At 40.0% G+C, this 18225-nt stretch overlaps 1 protein-coding gene across 1 annotated transcript; it reads right to left on the bottom strand.

The window, feature by feature from the left end:
- Nucleotides 1-500: 500 nt before the first annotated feature.
- LOC108681470 lies at nucleotides 501-12224 on the bottom strand. Its single transcript, XM_018170505.1, has 12 exons — nucleotides 11897-12224; nucleotides 9277-9434; nucleotides 8232-8324; nucleotides 7608-7783; nucleotides 7318-7398; nucleotides 6607-6771; nucleotides 6241-6387; nucleotides 5490-5604; nucleotides 3599-3751; nucleotides 2238-2392; nucleotides 1740-1913; nucleotides 501-686 (listed from the first exon to the last, which is right to left on the bottom strand). The coding sequence occupies exons 1-12, from the start codon at nucleotides 12166-12168 to the stop codon at nucleotides 501-503; spliced, it is 1875 nt and encodes a 624-aa protein (XP_018025994.1). The 5' UTR covers nucleotides 12169-12224.
- Nucleotides 12225-18225: the final 6001 nt, after the last annotated feature.

Below are 18225 nucleotides of genomic sequence, written 5' to 3'. Positions count from 1 at the left end.
GGTACACTGCTTTTACTCCGTATTGGGACAGCTCAGCCAGTAGGTCTTCGTCTGGGTAGTTTGGTCGATTGGGGTACCAGATGGTGCCGCGGCTCTCATTTAGCCTTTCGTGAGCGGCAACAGTCACTGGTACGCCGGCCAGGGACTTTATAGTCGTAATAGTTCTACTCTGTTGGTAGTTTGTAACTTCGACCAGAAGTGTTCCACTTCTGGTTTCGTTGATCTTCGTTGGTTTGCCTTTCAGCGTATTTTCTATTTCTCGGTTAGCTGCTATTACATCTATGCTAGACAGGTGGCAGCCGTTGTTAGCAGATATCGTATAGAATTTATTGTACTGTTTTTGGGGAAGTCCAGAGGGTTGCGGTTCATTTGGGTTTTCGTCCGAAAGACTGGGTCTCCAGTGAAGGCGGTTATTCCTTGGTTTGGGTCTTACAGTCTGTCCGTGGTTTCTGTTATATTCTTCCTCTCTGCTCGGTATATATGGTTGCATTGTAAGGTCTTTATATCCGACATCCTGCTCGGTCCTCCGGCTCGTAAGGGTCGAGGAGGGCAGCTCTGTCGTTTTGGAGGTAGGAGAAGTCGTGGTTGATTCCGTAGTGAGGGTCCGGGTCGTTTCCGTTGTTGTTTGGGTATCGAGTACAGGAGGCGCATTCAAAGAGTTCATTTCCGTTTTCAAGATGTTTTGCCTTCATCCAATACGCTGAGCAGGCACCCAATTTAATGGCCTCCAACAAGGGGATCCCTGCTGTCGGGCACACGCAGTCCCGACGGGACCACTCATACGCTCGAATATAGCTCCGATTGTCCCGAGCTCAGCAGGTTGTGCGCTTGACTAGTGTTGCAAGATGGGCGCCACTCCATCTGCGCGACGTTTAAACAGCCCCCCGCCTGCCAGGGAGTCCCTCGGCTAACCCTTGCCACACGTGACTATTAAAGCTGGCGGGTCGGGTCTAGGTCCCCGCCAGGGTTCGTCAAATCCAGCGAAAGGTCTTTGCGTATCCGAAAGAGAGCCAGGTCGTTACAAGAAGGGCGTTTTGCCATATCTGTTAGTCTGGACTCTCCACCCGTGCCACTCGGCCGTGATTGCATCTGAGACCGCACAGCCTCGGGTCTCATCGAGACACGCACCCCCCCCCCCCCCACGACAAGGGCGAGATGGCACGGGGGGGGAATTGTTACCTAATATATTGTTCATATTGCTGAATATAGTTCAAAGAGCTTTAGCGTAAAATATGAGTTAGCTCCATTTCAGCCTGTGTTTAAGTTCATGTCAATGTTCATAACCTGTCGCCACGCCTCGAATAAAAATTCATAATTTAATTACTTATAGCTTACAAGGAAGGGAAGATAACCTTCATAAGTTTTCTAAACTGGCTCGGCGAACAGCCTAATATGTGGAACGCATAGGATAAATATCTTTAACGATAAAAATATAATCACACAAATGTATACTGGGCAGAGTGGCCGAGTGGCTACAGTTCAGAGTACCAAGATTGGCGCAGAGAGGTGAGGGTTCGAACCCAGCTCTGTGCGCCAGTTTCTGGTCAGAATCGGCAAGGAGGCCGGGCGGTTAAGCACTGCAGAATCGGATCAGTGAGTTGCGTGTTCGAGACCGCAACAAGCCCGTGAATGCTCTGAGATGATAAGAATCGGCAACAAGTCTAACGGCATAATGAACGCTGAAAACGCTATTATATTATTTTACTAAATAAATGCAAAGTTATTAGAGAAGATCTCACCAAGTCCCCCAGGAAATCATCCTCAGGAGCTAGCGAGTGCGAGGAAGAGTGAGGCGCAGGGCTGCCACCAGGTAGGGAGTGGATGAGTTTGGATGTCAGGACTAGGATGCGGTCCTGGCCACGACGGGGCGACACATCCAACAGCTGCCGCCACTCAGCCACGGCATCCACCACCTGCAGGGACTCAACTCATTTAGAGTCTTTCATGTGTTTTGTTTCTTGATATCTACTTATAACTAAATTTTTACTACAGATTATTAAACATTTATTCGTGGATAGAATCGCCTGTTGATACTCTATCGAAAACTATAATAGAAGACAATTATAGAAAACCTGTCAATACATAGGAGCTAGAATCAAAGGAATAATCCTCACGATACATTCTTGTTATTTCCAAATCATTGATGACGCGCTAACTCAGCTTGCAGTTCTAGCACACCACAAAGTTTGAATACCTCAACATAATTTATCTCGCATTATATTGTGCACACAACTAACCAGGTGGGCCGAGTGTTCGGACACGAGCTCATGCAGGTCAGGGAAGACGAAGCCGTCGACGCCGAGACGAAGCCAATACGGCAGCGCACGTCGCGCCTCAGCCAGGGCTGCGGACACGGACACGCGCTCCGGGGGCGGCCAGGTCGCCGTCACTCCTGATCAATACAATATAATTCAATATTATAATACAATATAATTCAATATTATGATACAATATAATTCAGACATTCAAGCTTATAGTAATATTAAGAGACAAGTAAATGTGTCCGAATGAAAAAAATATAACTCAGTACTCACTGCAGTGAGTGACAGAGAGCGCATTTTCTCAAAATCGACGAAAACGTGAAGTCACGGACAGACGGACGAACGGACATGACGAGCACAATAGGGCATTTTTTTCATTAACGAGAAAATGCGCCAAAAATACAATAATATCATTCATTCATTCACTCCTAAGAGAAGTATTGCGATTTAAAAGGTGAAAACAAATAGAAAAGGATAATTGAAGTAAAAAAGTTAGCGATTCAAACAGTATGAAGATATAAAGATTGAATGAAAATGAAAACGTAAATGCCGATACAAAAGGTAGGACGCCTGAAATATCAATGAAGATATACATACAAAATCGGTGTGATATAAAATTTCTACAATAAATTGAAAATTAAGATGGAATACAAATTTTAATTTCAATCTAAATCCACTTTCGTAGCATATTGGTAGCATCTGAGAACTGCAATAAGTATATGGTAACGGAAGATTTAAATGGTAAGGGAAGTTGTGAAATGGTAAGAGAAGTTGTTGAATGGTAAGGGAAGTTGTTGAATGGTAAGGGAAGTTGTTGAATGGTAAGGGAAGTTGTTGAATGGCAAGGGAAGTTGTTGAATGGTAAGGGAAGTTGTGAAAGGGTAAGGTAAGTTGCTATATGGTAGGGGAAGTTGTTAAATGGTAACAGAAGTTGTACAGATATGGTAGTGCATAGTAGATGTCTGAAAGAAGAGCAACTCCCGTTAATGTTAACAATCATCTTCATTTTAGGAATTACTAAACTAATGAGTAATGAGCCAATAAACTAGAATGTTCAGAATTTAAGGCCCTCGGCTAAAGGAAAATGAATAAAAATCTAACATTGCAGATATTATCTGGCAAATGCTGCTTCACTATTGTCTTTGAGACAGTAATTGATTGCCAGAGATGCTGTCCTTAATTAAATAAAGCGCAATCATTGCTCATCAAGCTGCAGTGTACGCCAACGATGCAAGGCAACTAATAACTTCGCCAGTCTTTAGAATATGTTAGTTTCAATCCCCGCAATCCTGGAAATACGCTAGTCTCCACCAGGAAGAACTCCATGCAGTATTGACCGGGGACGACGAGGTGCTGCGTGTTGAGGCCGAGGCTGAGGGGCAGGTCGAGCAGGAGCTTCATGCCCCTGACGTGCAGCAGCGCCGCCAGCAGCTGCACGTCGCTGCTGCTGCCCAGGGCGCCGTGCACGCGCGTCAGGTTCCATACCACCTCTGCACAGCAGATAAAATATAACTCAGTACTCACTGCAGTGAGTGACGGAGTGCATTTTCTCGTCGACGAAAACGTGAAGTCACGGACAGACAGACGGACATGGCGAGCACAGTAGTGCATTTTTTCATAAATGAGAAAATGTGCTGAAAAGTCCTGAGACATCACTTATCTGAATACAGCGTTGACAATTCAACAATGACTTTATATTATTATGATATTGAATATTAATTTATGAGAACTTTGAGGATCAGGTAAGCTCAGAGACGCTGACATTATTTAATTTGAAATTATTATGCAATAGAAACAGAGTTTGTGGGCACGTCGAATGCAGCATGTAGTACCGTAAAATGGGGTAACTTTGACCACTTTTTTTCAAAATGATGTCATTTTTTTACTAGATAAGTTAAACTTAAATTGAAACATGCAAAATACAGGTCTATACTCTAGCTTCACTCACCATAAATTGCTGGCTCCTGCCTCTCATAGTTTTGATGTAATTTAAAAAAAAGTGATGGTCTTTGTTACCCCAGCTCTTGGGGTTTCTTTGACTGGGTGGTAAAATCAATTATATTTTTTGGTAAAATAACTCCAAATAGCTCCAGGTTTTGGTGCATTGTAGTAGAACTCTTCTAGTTACATATGCAAATGACAAATTTTAGGAAAGTGTCATAGTTTGCAAATGGGGGGCACCACCCCATAATGAGGGAAATGTGACCACCTAATGACAGCTGTGACGGGGTAACATTGACCGGCTTGGAAATTAAGTTAAAATTAACATATATAAGACTCTGTAGAGTCTGAAACATAAAGAAATAACATTAATAGGTGTATCAAACATAAAATATGTTATGTAGGTACCTATGGTAATTTTAACTAAATTTCCAAGCCGGTCAATGTTACCCCGTCATGTCTTACATTAGGTGGTCAAAGTTCCCCCATTGGGGGCGGCGCCCTCCATTTGCAAACTATGACACTTTCCTAAAATTTGTCATTTGCATATGTAACTAAAAGAGTTCTACTACAATGCATCAAAACCTGGAGTTATTTTACTAAAATATAAAAAAATTGGAGGGGGTACTCTGACAGGCTTTAAATAATAGCTCATTTTCGTGGGTCACATTTCAATTTTTTAACCTATTAGATATGCAAACTTCTTAAATCTTTCTATTGTGTTACGTAGCCTCATTATTAGGCCTTTATTGGCCATTGACAAAATTTTTCTATGTCAAATAGTTCTTGAGTTTCGGGGGTTTTTGTTAAAAAAACGAAAAGTGGTCAAAGTTACCCCGGGAGTCAAAGTAACCCCATTTTACGGTATGCTTTATGCGGTTAGAAAAGGCCTGTCTTGTATTGATGAAATTGTAAGCCGTGTGAGGCTTCGCAAAGTTCGTTTTCAAGCTTGATCTGGGCTTCTAGTTTGATAAAATTTGATGGTATAAAAGAAGCAAGCATAATAAACACTATGAAGTACTTAATACTACTATGGGTACAACAAGAACATTGATGCAATGTCCTTGATTGTCATCCAATCCAACAAAAATACAGAAAAGAACAAAATAGGTTAACACTATAGGATGAAAACGAAAATAACAAGAGTATGCACAAACATTCCACCAACATTTTGAGAGAAAGCGATGAATGAGTACACGTCCTTAGAAGTTTACTTCGTGATTAAGGGAAATGACACAAGACAAAGCAAATACAAGAGAAATGAACAAGTGTAAACATATGAGAGACCAGGCGCTGGGTGAGGAAGCTGAGGCTCAGGGTCCTGAGGGAGCAACAGCCGCTCGTAGTGGCCCTCAGCGCGCTCAAATACCGGCACCAGCCGCACCATGGAGACCCCCAGACCCTGGGGGAGGAGGTGAATGTTAGACACTCGGCAAACCACGGCGTCTCCCAGACCCTGGGGGTGTATTATATATAGCCAAAATGGTTCTATTTCACAATGAATTTTGCACTTCTGACCAAAACAAATAAAAATTTTTATATTTTCAGGTGTACCAAATTTGGGACAGGTTTGATCCAAGTTCCAAAATTTGGTGCATAATAATTTTGAGAATAAAATGCTCCAGATAGATAGATGAAATTTAAAAAAGCCCCCGAAGTTCAGAAAAGATCAATAGTCCGCAAGAGAGAAACTAGTTAATCATTTGAGTATCATCTTAATGTCCTGCAGAAAGCACCAAATTATAATAAATGAGGAACAACCTTACGGTTTAAAGCCAAAATATACACACACACATGAGTTCATTTCTTAATTAAAAGCTCAATTTTAGAATTACGGGCATAATCACTTAAGATAATCCAATCAATCCATACAGATATGCTAATCATTTCAGTATCATCATAATATTCCGTAAAACACATTAAATTACAAGAAAGGATCCTCCCAATGCACACTCGAGACAGCTCAATAAAAACATATAAAAACACAGCTTCCGAAACAAAAATTATTTAAAAAAAATCAATTCTCGACATCAGTGACCTCGATGTAGTCGAGCTTGGCCACGACGCCCTGGAGGTCGCCGACGCCGTCGTCGTTAGTGTCCTTGAAGGAGGGCACCAGCACCTGGTAGCTGACGGCGCCCTGCCACCACTGCCGCACCGGGTCGCAGTCATGCCCCTGCGGCATCTGGGGAGGGAGGGATGGAGGTTAATGTTGGGGAAAATTGGTAGCTGATGGCGCCTCGGCACCTTGCCACCACTGCTGCACTGGGTCGCAGTTCTGCCCTTGTGGAAAAGAAGAAAGGGGTAAATAGCAGGAAAAGAAAGGGGGGGGGGGTTAATAGCACTAGCAGGGAGGCCACAAGGTGGTGGAGTAAGAGGCAAACGGTAGTGTAAGGCACAGCACCTGCACTAGCAGGGCGATGCCCATGACGAAGAGGGCGAGCAGGAGGGCGAGGTAGGCGAGGGCGCACGTCTGGCGTATCTTCGTCCAGTTCCACTTAACGTAGAAGGCGTCCCGGTAGCGAGCGTCGATATTGATGTCGCCCACAAGGCAGCGGCCCTCGTACCTCTGCCACAGAAAAACAATGTTAGTTACAATATCAAAAATAGTTCTAAAATATGGAAAATCACAATTCGCTTACAAAAAAGGAAGAAGATACAGGAAAAGATAGAGAGATAGAAAGGTCCTCATACCACTGAAAGCTACAGCAATGTTAGGGAATCAATTTGAACGTAGACTTAATAGATAGAAAGTTGCTACAATACAGGAAAAGCAGGGCAAATTTGAAAAAAAAGTAAAAAAATAGATATGAATGCACATAACAATTAAATAAATACTTGTACAGTAGATTACAAACTCTGCTTGTAATGATAACTTGATAAGACTCAATAAAATTAAATTGCATGAATCCATGCATAAGTAAGGCAGAACAACGCAACTGGAAATTTCAATACTTTGATCGATGAATAAGAAAAAAGTGTTAAAATGGAACTGGTCAATGCATTATCGGGAATAAAATTGTTTTAAATTTTGGAAGATCTTTTAACAAAAGTTCAGCATTGGAAAAAGTTAGTGCATGAAGTTGAGCTTTGGTACAAAGGCTCAGCACCTCACCTTTTTGTTGAGGTTTTGGGCGGTGGCAAGATCCTCCTTACCCGCCACCAGCATTGCGTTAAGTGGGTCTAGAGGAGCACACTGTCAGAAGCCCACAAACGTTAGTAGTAGTAGTTGAAACACAAAGTAGTTAACTCAAACCAAAAACAAACAATTAATTTCTTACAAAGCTGATTCCCCAATGCATCAAAATACTGCAAACACTGAAAGACGAAGCAATGAATGATTGGATCTTTCATTATCCACTCCAGAAAATATATCACCCAATAAATGCAGCAAGACAAAGATACCTTCATGCCAGCAATGATGTGGTCAGGAGGCAGGGTGGAGTAGTTGAGTTGTGGGGAGTCCTGAGGGGTGCCACACAAGGCCTGGTATTGGTGCAGAGACAGCAGCCCTAGACCTTCTTGTGACTCTGATGACTGTGAGGACGAGTCGCTGGGGGAGGGGCTGCGGGTGCCTGCATCTGCGCACCATCAAACAAATCTCACACAGGAATCCTTAATTTATTAATCATCCTACGCTGCTGGCATCTTATGCTGCTGACATCCTACGTTAATCACGACTCACCAACTTCAAATAATGCTAAAGAAGCTAAAGGAACAAATAACAAAGGAAAATTCAGGAACAAACAACACTCAACAATTCAGAAATATATAAAAAGTGAAAAATTTAAATGTAGTTATTAATTGTGGCAAGGCTGTAAGTATAGTAATCGCCATGTTGACAGATATTTCTGAGACAGATTTTTCTACATAGTTTAGATTTAAAAGAAAATTCTGCACATCAGTCATGAAAATAATGACTCAAAGTGAATAAGAAAATAGTAATAAAAGACAAGCATATAGCAGCTGAGTTTAATCTTAGTCTTGCATGCAATATTGTGCCTGAATGATACATGCAGAGCGTAATACCTGGCAGGTGGTGAGGCAGGAACAGGTGCTCAGAGTTAAGAACTGTCACAGGTCCTGCTCTGTCAGTGAGCATAACCACACTACTGCACAGCTCTGCACACAGTGCATTACTAGGTTAGTGGTGCACACTTCTGCACAGCTCTGCACACGGTGCATTACTAGGTCAGTGGTGCGCACTTCTGCACAGCTCTGCGCATGATGTATTACTAGGTTAGTGGAGCACAATTCCGCACAGCTCTGCACACGGTGCATTACTAGGTTAGTGGTGCACAATTCTGCACAGCTCTGTGCATGATGTATTACAGGTACTAGGTTAGTGGTGCACAATTCTGTACAGCTCTGCACACAATGCATTACTAGGTTAGTGGTGCACAATTCTGCACAGCTCTGTGCATGATGTATTACTAGGTTAGTGGTCACAAGAGTCATTCATAGGTTCTCACAAACAGTAACAGCAATCTTGTGGAATTGCCAAGAGGAGATAAAAACCCTCTTTTTCCAGCTGGGAATTACAACAAGAAAGGTAAATAACTATATATGTGCTCTTTCTTCAAAGCTGTGAGTAAAATGACAGAAAATATGTGCATATTCTGTTTGAAGCAGTGACTTATATAATAAGATATAATATATACCTATAGATATATATCATTCTATAACTGTAAATAATAATAATAGAGGATATAACAGCTTTGTTTCCAACTGTAACAAGAACAAGCCAGAGGTAAAGATGATCTTTGTTTAAGCAAAGCCAAAATTATTGCAGATAAAACTTTAATATAATGAGTTCAACAAAATCAGACATCTAAACTAAGAAACTATATTATGAATACCAAGGTAAACATTGTAATGATTTTTTAATATAGTAGAAAACTCTGCACAGAGTGTAACACACAAATCATGGAATCGTATATACCCAGCTTGAATATGGCTTGAAGAGATATTACATAATAAGCTGAACATGGAGGGATTGATATAAGCCTTGATGAAAAAATTTATCTTCCATATTTCTAGACAAAATTTGAAGGTTGATGTATATTATAAATACCAGGGGAAATATTAGCAGCAGAGTGTTGGTTGAAGGAAGCTAGTGGATGATGGTGATGCAGGAGACCATAGACAGGAGCAGCAGGTGAAGGAGTGCAGCTACCATTGTCTGAGGTGGCATCCAGCAGGAACTGGCAGGACTCATCGTCTACTGCACCGCTGTATATAATACAATCAAGGGACAAGTAATAATGAGAAGGTAATAATACAATAAATTAATAATTTTATATTAATAAAATTATTAAATATTATTAAATATTAATAAATAATAAATATTAATTATTAATAAATATTTCCATGAGTATTATTAACATGCAACATATTCATTTCATAAAGTCCGATCCAATTTACAGCTGGAAGATAAATGTTTAACAGATTTTACAAATACTGACTTTAATTTAGAGGCAACTCAAGGACAATAATTTTTAAGTATTAAAATTCAAATAACAATTCTTATGACACATAAAAAAATAATTTTGATAATATTATTGCAGTCAATACTGAAAATATATAGCCACAGACTAATTCCAGTTTTTTGCTCATATCATGTGAAGACCACACTAACCACTGTGAAATTGGTACCAAACCTCACAAGAACTTCCATTGTGTGTAATCAAAAATTGCCAGACTTGCAATGCTATTACTTTTCAGTTAGGAAGCTAAATTATGCAAAATTAAAAAAGAAATGAAAGCCATTTAAAAAACCTGTGTTAGAAAAAACCTATGTTTAAGGGGGGGTATACCCTCCGGAAAAACTTTTTCGTTCACAGACGGATCTTTCTGAAACTTCACACATATATGTAAAACCGCAAAAGAATCACATTTTGTTTATGTGATTTTTCAGAAAAATTTATAGAAAACATGAAATTCATAGAAAATAGACAAAAAAGGTTGTACTGTAAAAATCGATCTCTTCCTATGGTTTTCAAGCTACAATATAGAGACGCATATCATTCAATGCGTAAAGACCATACCAATCGAGTAACAAAGCCCAATTTTTTATTTTTGCCTTAGTTTTTTTACACACATTTTTCCATTTTTTTTATTCAGATTTCCCCCCATTTTGAATCCAAACTATGCACAAATCTAAAAAAAGGGCTTCGTTACTCGATAGGTATGGTCTTTACGAATCGAATGGTATATGTCTTATTGCTGTAGCTTCAAAACTCTAGGAGGAGATAGGTTTTCCGTGACAAGAAGTGTGAATGTTCAGGAGAGCATGAAAAAGTCCCGCGCGCATCGCAATAGGCACTCAATGTAGCATGGATACCAAACTACAGGCTTCTATAGCTTAATTCCACTCAAGGATGGTGGCAGCATCTTGCAGTGCACCTCTCTGTACAAAGCAAGGCGGGTAACTAAAGTTTGGTGCCAGACAACACCATATATGTAGTGCTGGCCGGCTATTTTTGCCCTATCTAATTACTGAAGTAACCCCTCCCCCCTCCCCACCCCCCTTTAAAGAGCAGTCGTGTACGTTAATGCTGATGTACCGTTGGTACCGTTGGATAGCTCAGAATGTCAGCTTTAAGACGAGACTAAACACGTAACTGCAGCACAACACAAGTAGCCACTATATTTAAAGATCTCAGCAGCTAATTAGTTCCGATCTAAATACTTAAAGAACTCTCCCACCCGCCTCCCTTTAAAGAGCCGTCATAAACGTATAAATTCACATACAGATCGCAGTTGTACCGTTGGATAGGGCAGAATGTCAGCTTTAAGATGATACTAAATACCAAAAAAGTCTAATCCGAACCATTTAGGGTATACCACAAATTTTTCTGAGTGCATTTTGCCTTTAGAGGTAAAATAAATCTTGAGAGTTTGATCTTATATCTTCATAACTAGCATTCTCTTGTTGAGTATGTCAAGATTCTCTTGTTGAGTCTATTTAATGAGCTAAACTGCTAAATTATGAACTGGAAACATGACAAAACAGACATAAGTCTATAGACTGGGCTTATCTCATTTCACACACGTCAGTGTAAGCTTTTAGTAATGACTAATATTTCTAAAATGGTTCCATGGGCTTTTGTGTTGTTTTATGCCAAAATTAACATTAAACATGAAGTTATAGTCTTAAAAAACATACAGTGTCTAGATATAATTTGACAAGAAAACAAATTTCCATGACTAATGTGGGTTCTTTTTATATTTCACTTTGAGGGAATGCAGAATGCAAATTAAATTAACAGCAAATTTGAAATTAATAATAAAGTTACAGTTTAGCTTGGGCTAACATAAAATATTTAGAAAAATCCTCAGTAAATTTTGGTTCTCTAGCAGTGATGTGAAAAAAATGACCAAAAAAGTGTCCAAGAATTTATAAAAAAAAGTGAAAAAATGCAAAATGTATACTCTGATATGAAAGGAATATCTGTAGTCATTTTTTTTCTATTTCATTGCATTACAATAAGTCTGGAATGACTACAGAACAAGTTAGGAAGCCAAGTACTGGTATTATATATATATAAATTATTAATTTGTGGATTTTTGTTATACCCAATATTGCCTTGAGTTCTTTGTGCAGTTTTTAACTGTATATATATATATAGCTCACTCATCAAAGTAATCATAAAAAATTGAAATACTGATAAATGTTAAAGGGAAAAACTTACTGGCACAAGCTTGCAGGCGCTGCGTAAGACAAATCCTCTGCATCCATGAAGGTTGTGTCAGACTGGGCAAGGTCAGCAGAGTTATCTGACTGTGCAGCCTCAACAGAGTCATCTGACTGTGCCGCATCAGCCGAGTCATCTGACTGTACAACATCAGCCGAGTCATCTGACTGTACCACATCAGCAGAGTCATCTGACTGCAGTTGCTCTCCTTCACCCAAGTCTACTGCAGTATAAATTATACTGGGCAGGCTGATGCCCCCCACATCCATATCTATCACAATTTTCTCTATGATTCCTATTACCTAAAGAATTGATATAAAAATTTCTGCAATTTGGTAAGAAAAAAACTCAAATAAATTAGGTAGGTACCATATTTAATAGTTCATTCTAGAGTGCACCAAGCCTTATAATAATAAATTCAACCTCTAAAATATATTTAATTTGTAGAATTCATAGGATTTCATGAATTCATAAATAAATTTTTATTGCTATACAAATTCAAGTTTCCAAATACCGTAGAAATGATAATTTTGAATTTTTCTGACTTTTCAACTAGTTAACACTTAAGCCATTCACATTTCACTCTGCAGGAGAAATTCTTTGCTATTTAGCTTAAGCTTCTATTATTCCACTACTTATCAACTGTAATGAAAATCCCAAATTCTTAGTTGAAGGCTTAGGCTACGGCCAGACTAAAAGCATTTGCACTGACGCAGGCTGATGCTTGCTTAAACTTCAATATTATATATATGTATTTCTACCAGAGTGGCCACACTAAACGCGTACAGGCCAAAGCTGCATCAAGCAGACAGACGCTGTGCGGTGGAAAAATAATATTACTCCAGACATATATTTTGATGCTGCTTGGTGCGTACTGTGTCCCTCAAGCAGCCATGAGTGATAGATGTAAAATCATAGCCCTTCCCAATTGAGGCACCTCTTCCCAATTGACCCACAATCTGGGATGCCTATCACCCACAGCACAGTGATAGAACATACATCAGGAACCAGTAGTCTATGATAGGTGATGCACTAAATATTTCAGGCAAGAACTGTGAAGAACAGTAAAAATACATTCATTTTGACTTCTTTTATTGAATAAAGAAATAGAAGTGAATGAACTTAGCACCCTAAGTACTAGGATATTCTTATTGTTTATTTAGAGCATATGATACTGCCAAGCAACTTTTCCTGCAACTGATATGCAATAACTTTTTAATTTTTTTAACATATGTTAAAATTCTAGAGCTGTTTCTATGAACAGAAGCAATTATAGTTTCATGTTGATCATTCAATATGTTCAATTCCATTGATGTAATTATGGCATTTACATCATGTAAATGCCATGTCTTATGTCTATATTGATTTCTCCCTAACAAGAATCATGTTATGGACTATAGAGAAAAGAGGTCATCCAAAAAAGCTGTAAGTACTTTAGTTTTTTTTTTCTACAGCATTATCCCCTGCTGGTCTTGATGGATTTTGTTAAAATCCTGAATTTCGGAGTCATTATTTCAAAGGCGCATTCTGGAATTGCAAACAGTGTTTATGAGCTCTCAAAGGAGGCTCTGAAGAAAAAAAGGAAAATTTGAAATGACTTTGCATGGATAATTTCTTACAATTAGAAAAATAAAAATTTGAATACCTCATAGGAAAACTGCAACAGGTGACTACTCTCTTTTTACAGAGCTTTATACCCTCTATGCACAGCATGACAAAGAAAAAAACAGTGTCTATTCAAAATTAAAGTTCAAGAAATGGTGTATAACTTATTGCCTGAAGAAAAAGAAACAAAATGATTGGAAATGATTGAATTGTGTAAAATGTTGGCAATGTTTGTCACAACAAGCCTTTCTTCTGGGGAGATCAAGGGCCTGAAAATCTTAAATTAGTGCTTTGTTTGAATACCTCCTCCATCACCAAGCTAAGGAGCTCGTTGAATATAGCCACATTCATTCTTGTGTATTCTTTGAATCTTTCTGGGCTATTGCGCAGATCAGAGAACAGATGATTTTATTCTCCATACTCTGAACTGGCACTGTTAATAGCATGAATGCCAATTTTATCTCTTTCTAGAAGCAAGTATTATGTACTGTACCTCTAATGCATTAGCATATGACTATATGAGCACTCAAGCAAGAAAAGCTCCTCACTTGCTACCATTTCACACAAGACTGACTGACTGACTCATCTGCACTCCTCACAGTCCAGCATCTTGTGTGGCCAGTAAGGCCCACTATACGTGCTGCTCGTCGCTCGATGCCGCTCTGCTTGAAAGCATTGGTCTGCGTTGGTGCAAATGCTCTTAGTCTGGCCGTAGCGGCGCAGCCTCAGAGTTAGCGCCAAGTAAACTGTTTGTAAAAAATATTTACTTAAATGGAAGCGCAGCTGTGCACCACCAATTTTGTGCACCAATAAACCCTGGATTGAATGCCTTTGATCTCTCCGGACCTACATCAATCAGCCGTGAGTGCACCACTGGGCTTTGTCCTCTTCCGGCTTTGATCACCACTTGCCATGCACCACCAGGCCACTGATGATCAGATCGAATATGACTTCCAGGCATCGTTAAATTACGTTTTACGTTCACCGCATCTGAGGTTAGGTTTCAGATAGCATAGTTCTGTTCCAAAATTTATCGTTCTTCGACAAGTGGCCGTTCGACCGAGGGCTGGTTTGACCCACGGCCTAGAGGGAGCGCTGCCGTAGCCCAAAAATTTGACTCTTAAATCAGCCCAAGAGCCAATGCCAACCCTCTACTGGCTCTACATGCAATAGAAATAGTCAGCCTAACACCTATGCAGCTGTTCTTACTTGCCTCATCTCACCACACCAGCTTGAAACAAGCAATGCCTCAGCCCACAAGCTGATACTCCAAACAGATTACGCCCAATAGCTCCTACACCAATGATTTAAGCCCATACCATCACTTCTTACAAATGCTGTAAGCCACAGGGTCCGCAGACCGCACCAGACTGCAGTAAATGGGAACAGCCCCGCACCAGACTGTCGCATCACCTTACCCACTTTGCAGGCATAAGCCCAGCCCTGACGCTCACCAGCATCTTCTTCCTCCACACTTACACCCTTCTCTCCACCTTTCCGCAAAAGGGTTAGGTTAGGACGTTAGGTTAGAATTCTTCCGCAAGCTGGTACCGAAAGGAGGGGGAGCAGAGGGTAAGCGTGGAGGTTTAGCCTCCAGAAGAACGGACAGGCTGGAGAAGTAGCAGTGTACTGATAGCACTGTGGCGCAGGGCGTTCTTTATTAAAAGTGGGGAAGGGGCTAGGCTGCATGGAATAGAAATATTTTGGGGTTTAGCGTGTTAGCGTGTGGGTTACGACCATTGTTTTGGCGGCTTGCAGCTCATTGGCTTGCTGGTTTACATCCATGAAGGGATTTGGTCCCTGTGGCTTTAAGCATGTAACCATGTTGGCTAATTTGCTCTGCAGCATGCTTGCGCACGGAGTGAAGTATGAAAATTATGCTGGTACCTATTGGGAAATGCTTTTCTTTCTTTCTTTCTTATTTATTCATATAGGAGCACTGGAAACTAGTCCATATAGCCCCTTGCCTAAACTAGGTTTAATTGGTACCTAACTGTTTTAACAGCTCTGAGAGTGAAAACCTGAAACAAAGAGAGAACACACACACGGAAAAAAAAATCAAAACAAATAATAATAATAATGATAATAATAACAATAATAATAACAATAATAATAAGAAAAAATACACAATTGTGCAAAAATTAAACATAAGCGTTAAAATTGAAGCAATGAAAGAAATAAATATTAGGAGTAAATAACAAAACAAAGAAAATTAAAAGGAAAATAATTAATGAAAAAAAAATAAAATTAAAATAATAATAAAAATTAAATAAATGAAAATATATATACGGTATATACAAAAATAAAATAAATGAAAAGAAAAAAAAAGGATAATAATTTGAAATAAGAACAAAATATATAAATATAATTTAAAAAAAAATTATATAACAACAGAACCATAAAATATAAAATGCAATAACACAACATAGCATGGACGGCAAACCCGTTGAAGAGGATAAGACACGTGGCACGCATCGCACTCCACAGGTCTGCCGTGGAACACTGCAGAGTGCAGACCTGTGGAGCATATCTATATACACATGAGCTAAGAAAAAATAAATAAATAAAGCAATTCAGCACCAAACGTTAAAAATTTGGGTGCTACCACTATATTCAATCATCAGGCAAGTATTCTTTTTAACAATTCAAGATCAAAACCAGTATTAGTTGTCACAACCATGCCCTAACTTGCGCCACACATGAGATCTTTAAGCTAGCTGAAGGTCCAGCCTGGGTGGGGGCAGCCTGGAGCTTCTCTTGGCTCAACAGCCATATCAAGAAAGATTAACTTTGATTGCAAAACAACTTAACAAAACACAATCTCCTGTGGGCGGGGTTATGACTGAGGCTAGGGAAGGCTTAGTAAGTGGGGCAAGAACAGCACTCCTCACAAAAGGCAGTCCCTACTTACATAAACTAGTCATTCCTAAATCTATTAAAACTGCATGGAGTGCTGTTCTTTCCATTAGCAAAGCACTCAGTTGAGTGTGGGAAGGAATTTAAATTTAGATTGTTAGTTCCCACAATTGTTAGGTGAATTTATTCTACTCAGGGTTAGAGTACCTAATGACTATGCCAGTAACAAATTTTGTATCAAAGTACCTGAAGCATATTAGTTGAAGTTAGAAAGGAGGCAACTGCATTAACAATTGCATCCTGGATGACATCAGAAAAAGGACCTCCTCCCAGCAGATTCCTTAAATTGACTGGAACATTAAGTGCAGTTAATGCATTGGTAAGATTAGTACGGGCAGAGGCATGAATTGGACAACTCAGCAGCAGGTGATGAATGGTTTCTGGAGACCCACAGGTACATAAGGGGCTGTCAACCATGTTGAAACAAGCTAGGTGTGCTTTCACTCCAGCGTGACCAGTGCGCAGTCCGGCCAGGGCCGTCTCCACAGCACGATTTTTGTTGAGGGCCCATGGCCAATCACCCACTTCCCCTTTGATTAAGCTAATGAAGAGGCCCTTCCCTGAATTTCTAATATTGTTCAGCCAGCAACTGTTCCACTTTGACATCATCTTAATATTCAACTGTCTTGCCAGTTCCTCCTTTGAGATGGCAGTTATAGTCCGGTACTGCAGGGAATGCGCTTCCGCTGCTGCCCGGTCTGCCACCTCATTGCCTCTAATGCCCTTGTGCCCAGGGATGTACTGTAGAAATATTTCATGAGAGGAGAGTAGCGACATGGTTTGAAGTTTGAATTTTGAAAACTAGATGCAAGTAGCTATTTGGTTTTCTATTTTTGATCAGCAAAATAGATGCTTGGGAGTCAGTAAAGATAACAAGTTTTTCAGCAGGAGACAGATTTGTTAGTGACCAGTTAAGAGCCTCATGTATTGCAAATATTCCCAGCTTCTCCACCTCCAGCAGATGCGAGACTCCTTGTGATGTTTTCATATTTAGAACCAGTAAATTACGGGCAATATTTTTTGACATGCTAGAGATGCCAACTTTTCCAAAAGCAGAAGTGGCCAGTGCCTTGCTGAGAGCAAGGTCATTAGAGAGGAACCTACTTAAATCAACTTGACCAGGTGCGGATTGACAGTCTCCATCATCCAGGAGTGAAACTGGCTCAATCAAAATGACACAGCTTTGCTGAATCATCAGGTTTTCTACATGGTTCCTTTGTCCTGCTGTAATTACAGTGTCAGAGTCGGAAACATCATCAAGGGGGATAGAGCTTAAGAATCCCTCAAAGTTGTGATTCTTGTGAATACCAGAATTAGTTGTAATGTTGGGCATCATGGGAAGAACATTTGGTGAAGAGACACAAATTGGCTGGGCACCAACCACGCCATGGCTAGTGTGGGAAGGCAGATCCAGGTTACATTGAAGTGCTGAGTTCCAAGTTAAGCCTATGGCTAAGGGAGGTGGTTGTGAAAGAGATGGAATTGCATTGGGATCGAAAGAGGAGAGTAACGAGTTTTCATGGCTGGAGCAAGTGCTTCCATCTGAGTCTGAATGACTTGAAGCTCCACTTTGTTTCCTCAGTTTGTTTTTGCCCATCGTGTCCAGCTCAGGCAGCCCTGCAAGGCTGACACGGGGCAACCGCCCTTCAACGGATTACGAAAAATAATAATAATAGTATTTATAAGTATAAATAATGCTGAGAAATAATTACAATTTTGCAGTGGAGAAGAGTAAGTCAGTTGCCTTTCCTTTGTTCTCGCAGAGTCACTTAACGACCGTCGTCGACCGCAGCTAAAACCGGAAT

Source organism: Hyalella azteca, unplaced genomic scaffold, assembly GCF_000764305.2.
Source record: "Hyalella azteca isolate HAZT.00-mixed unplaced genomic scaffold, Hazt_2.0.2 contig9625, whole genome shotgun sequence".
Classification (NCBI taxonomy): Eukaryota; Metazoa; Arthropoda; class Malacostraca; order Amphipoda; family Hyalellidae; genus Hyalella; species Hyalella azteca.
The sequence above is the reverse complement of the archived record's forward strand: the minus strand, read 5'-3'. Positions and strand labels throughout refer to the sequence as shown.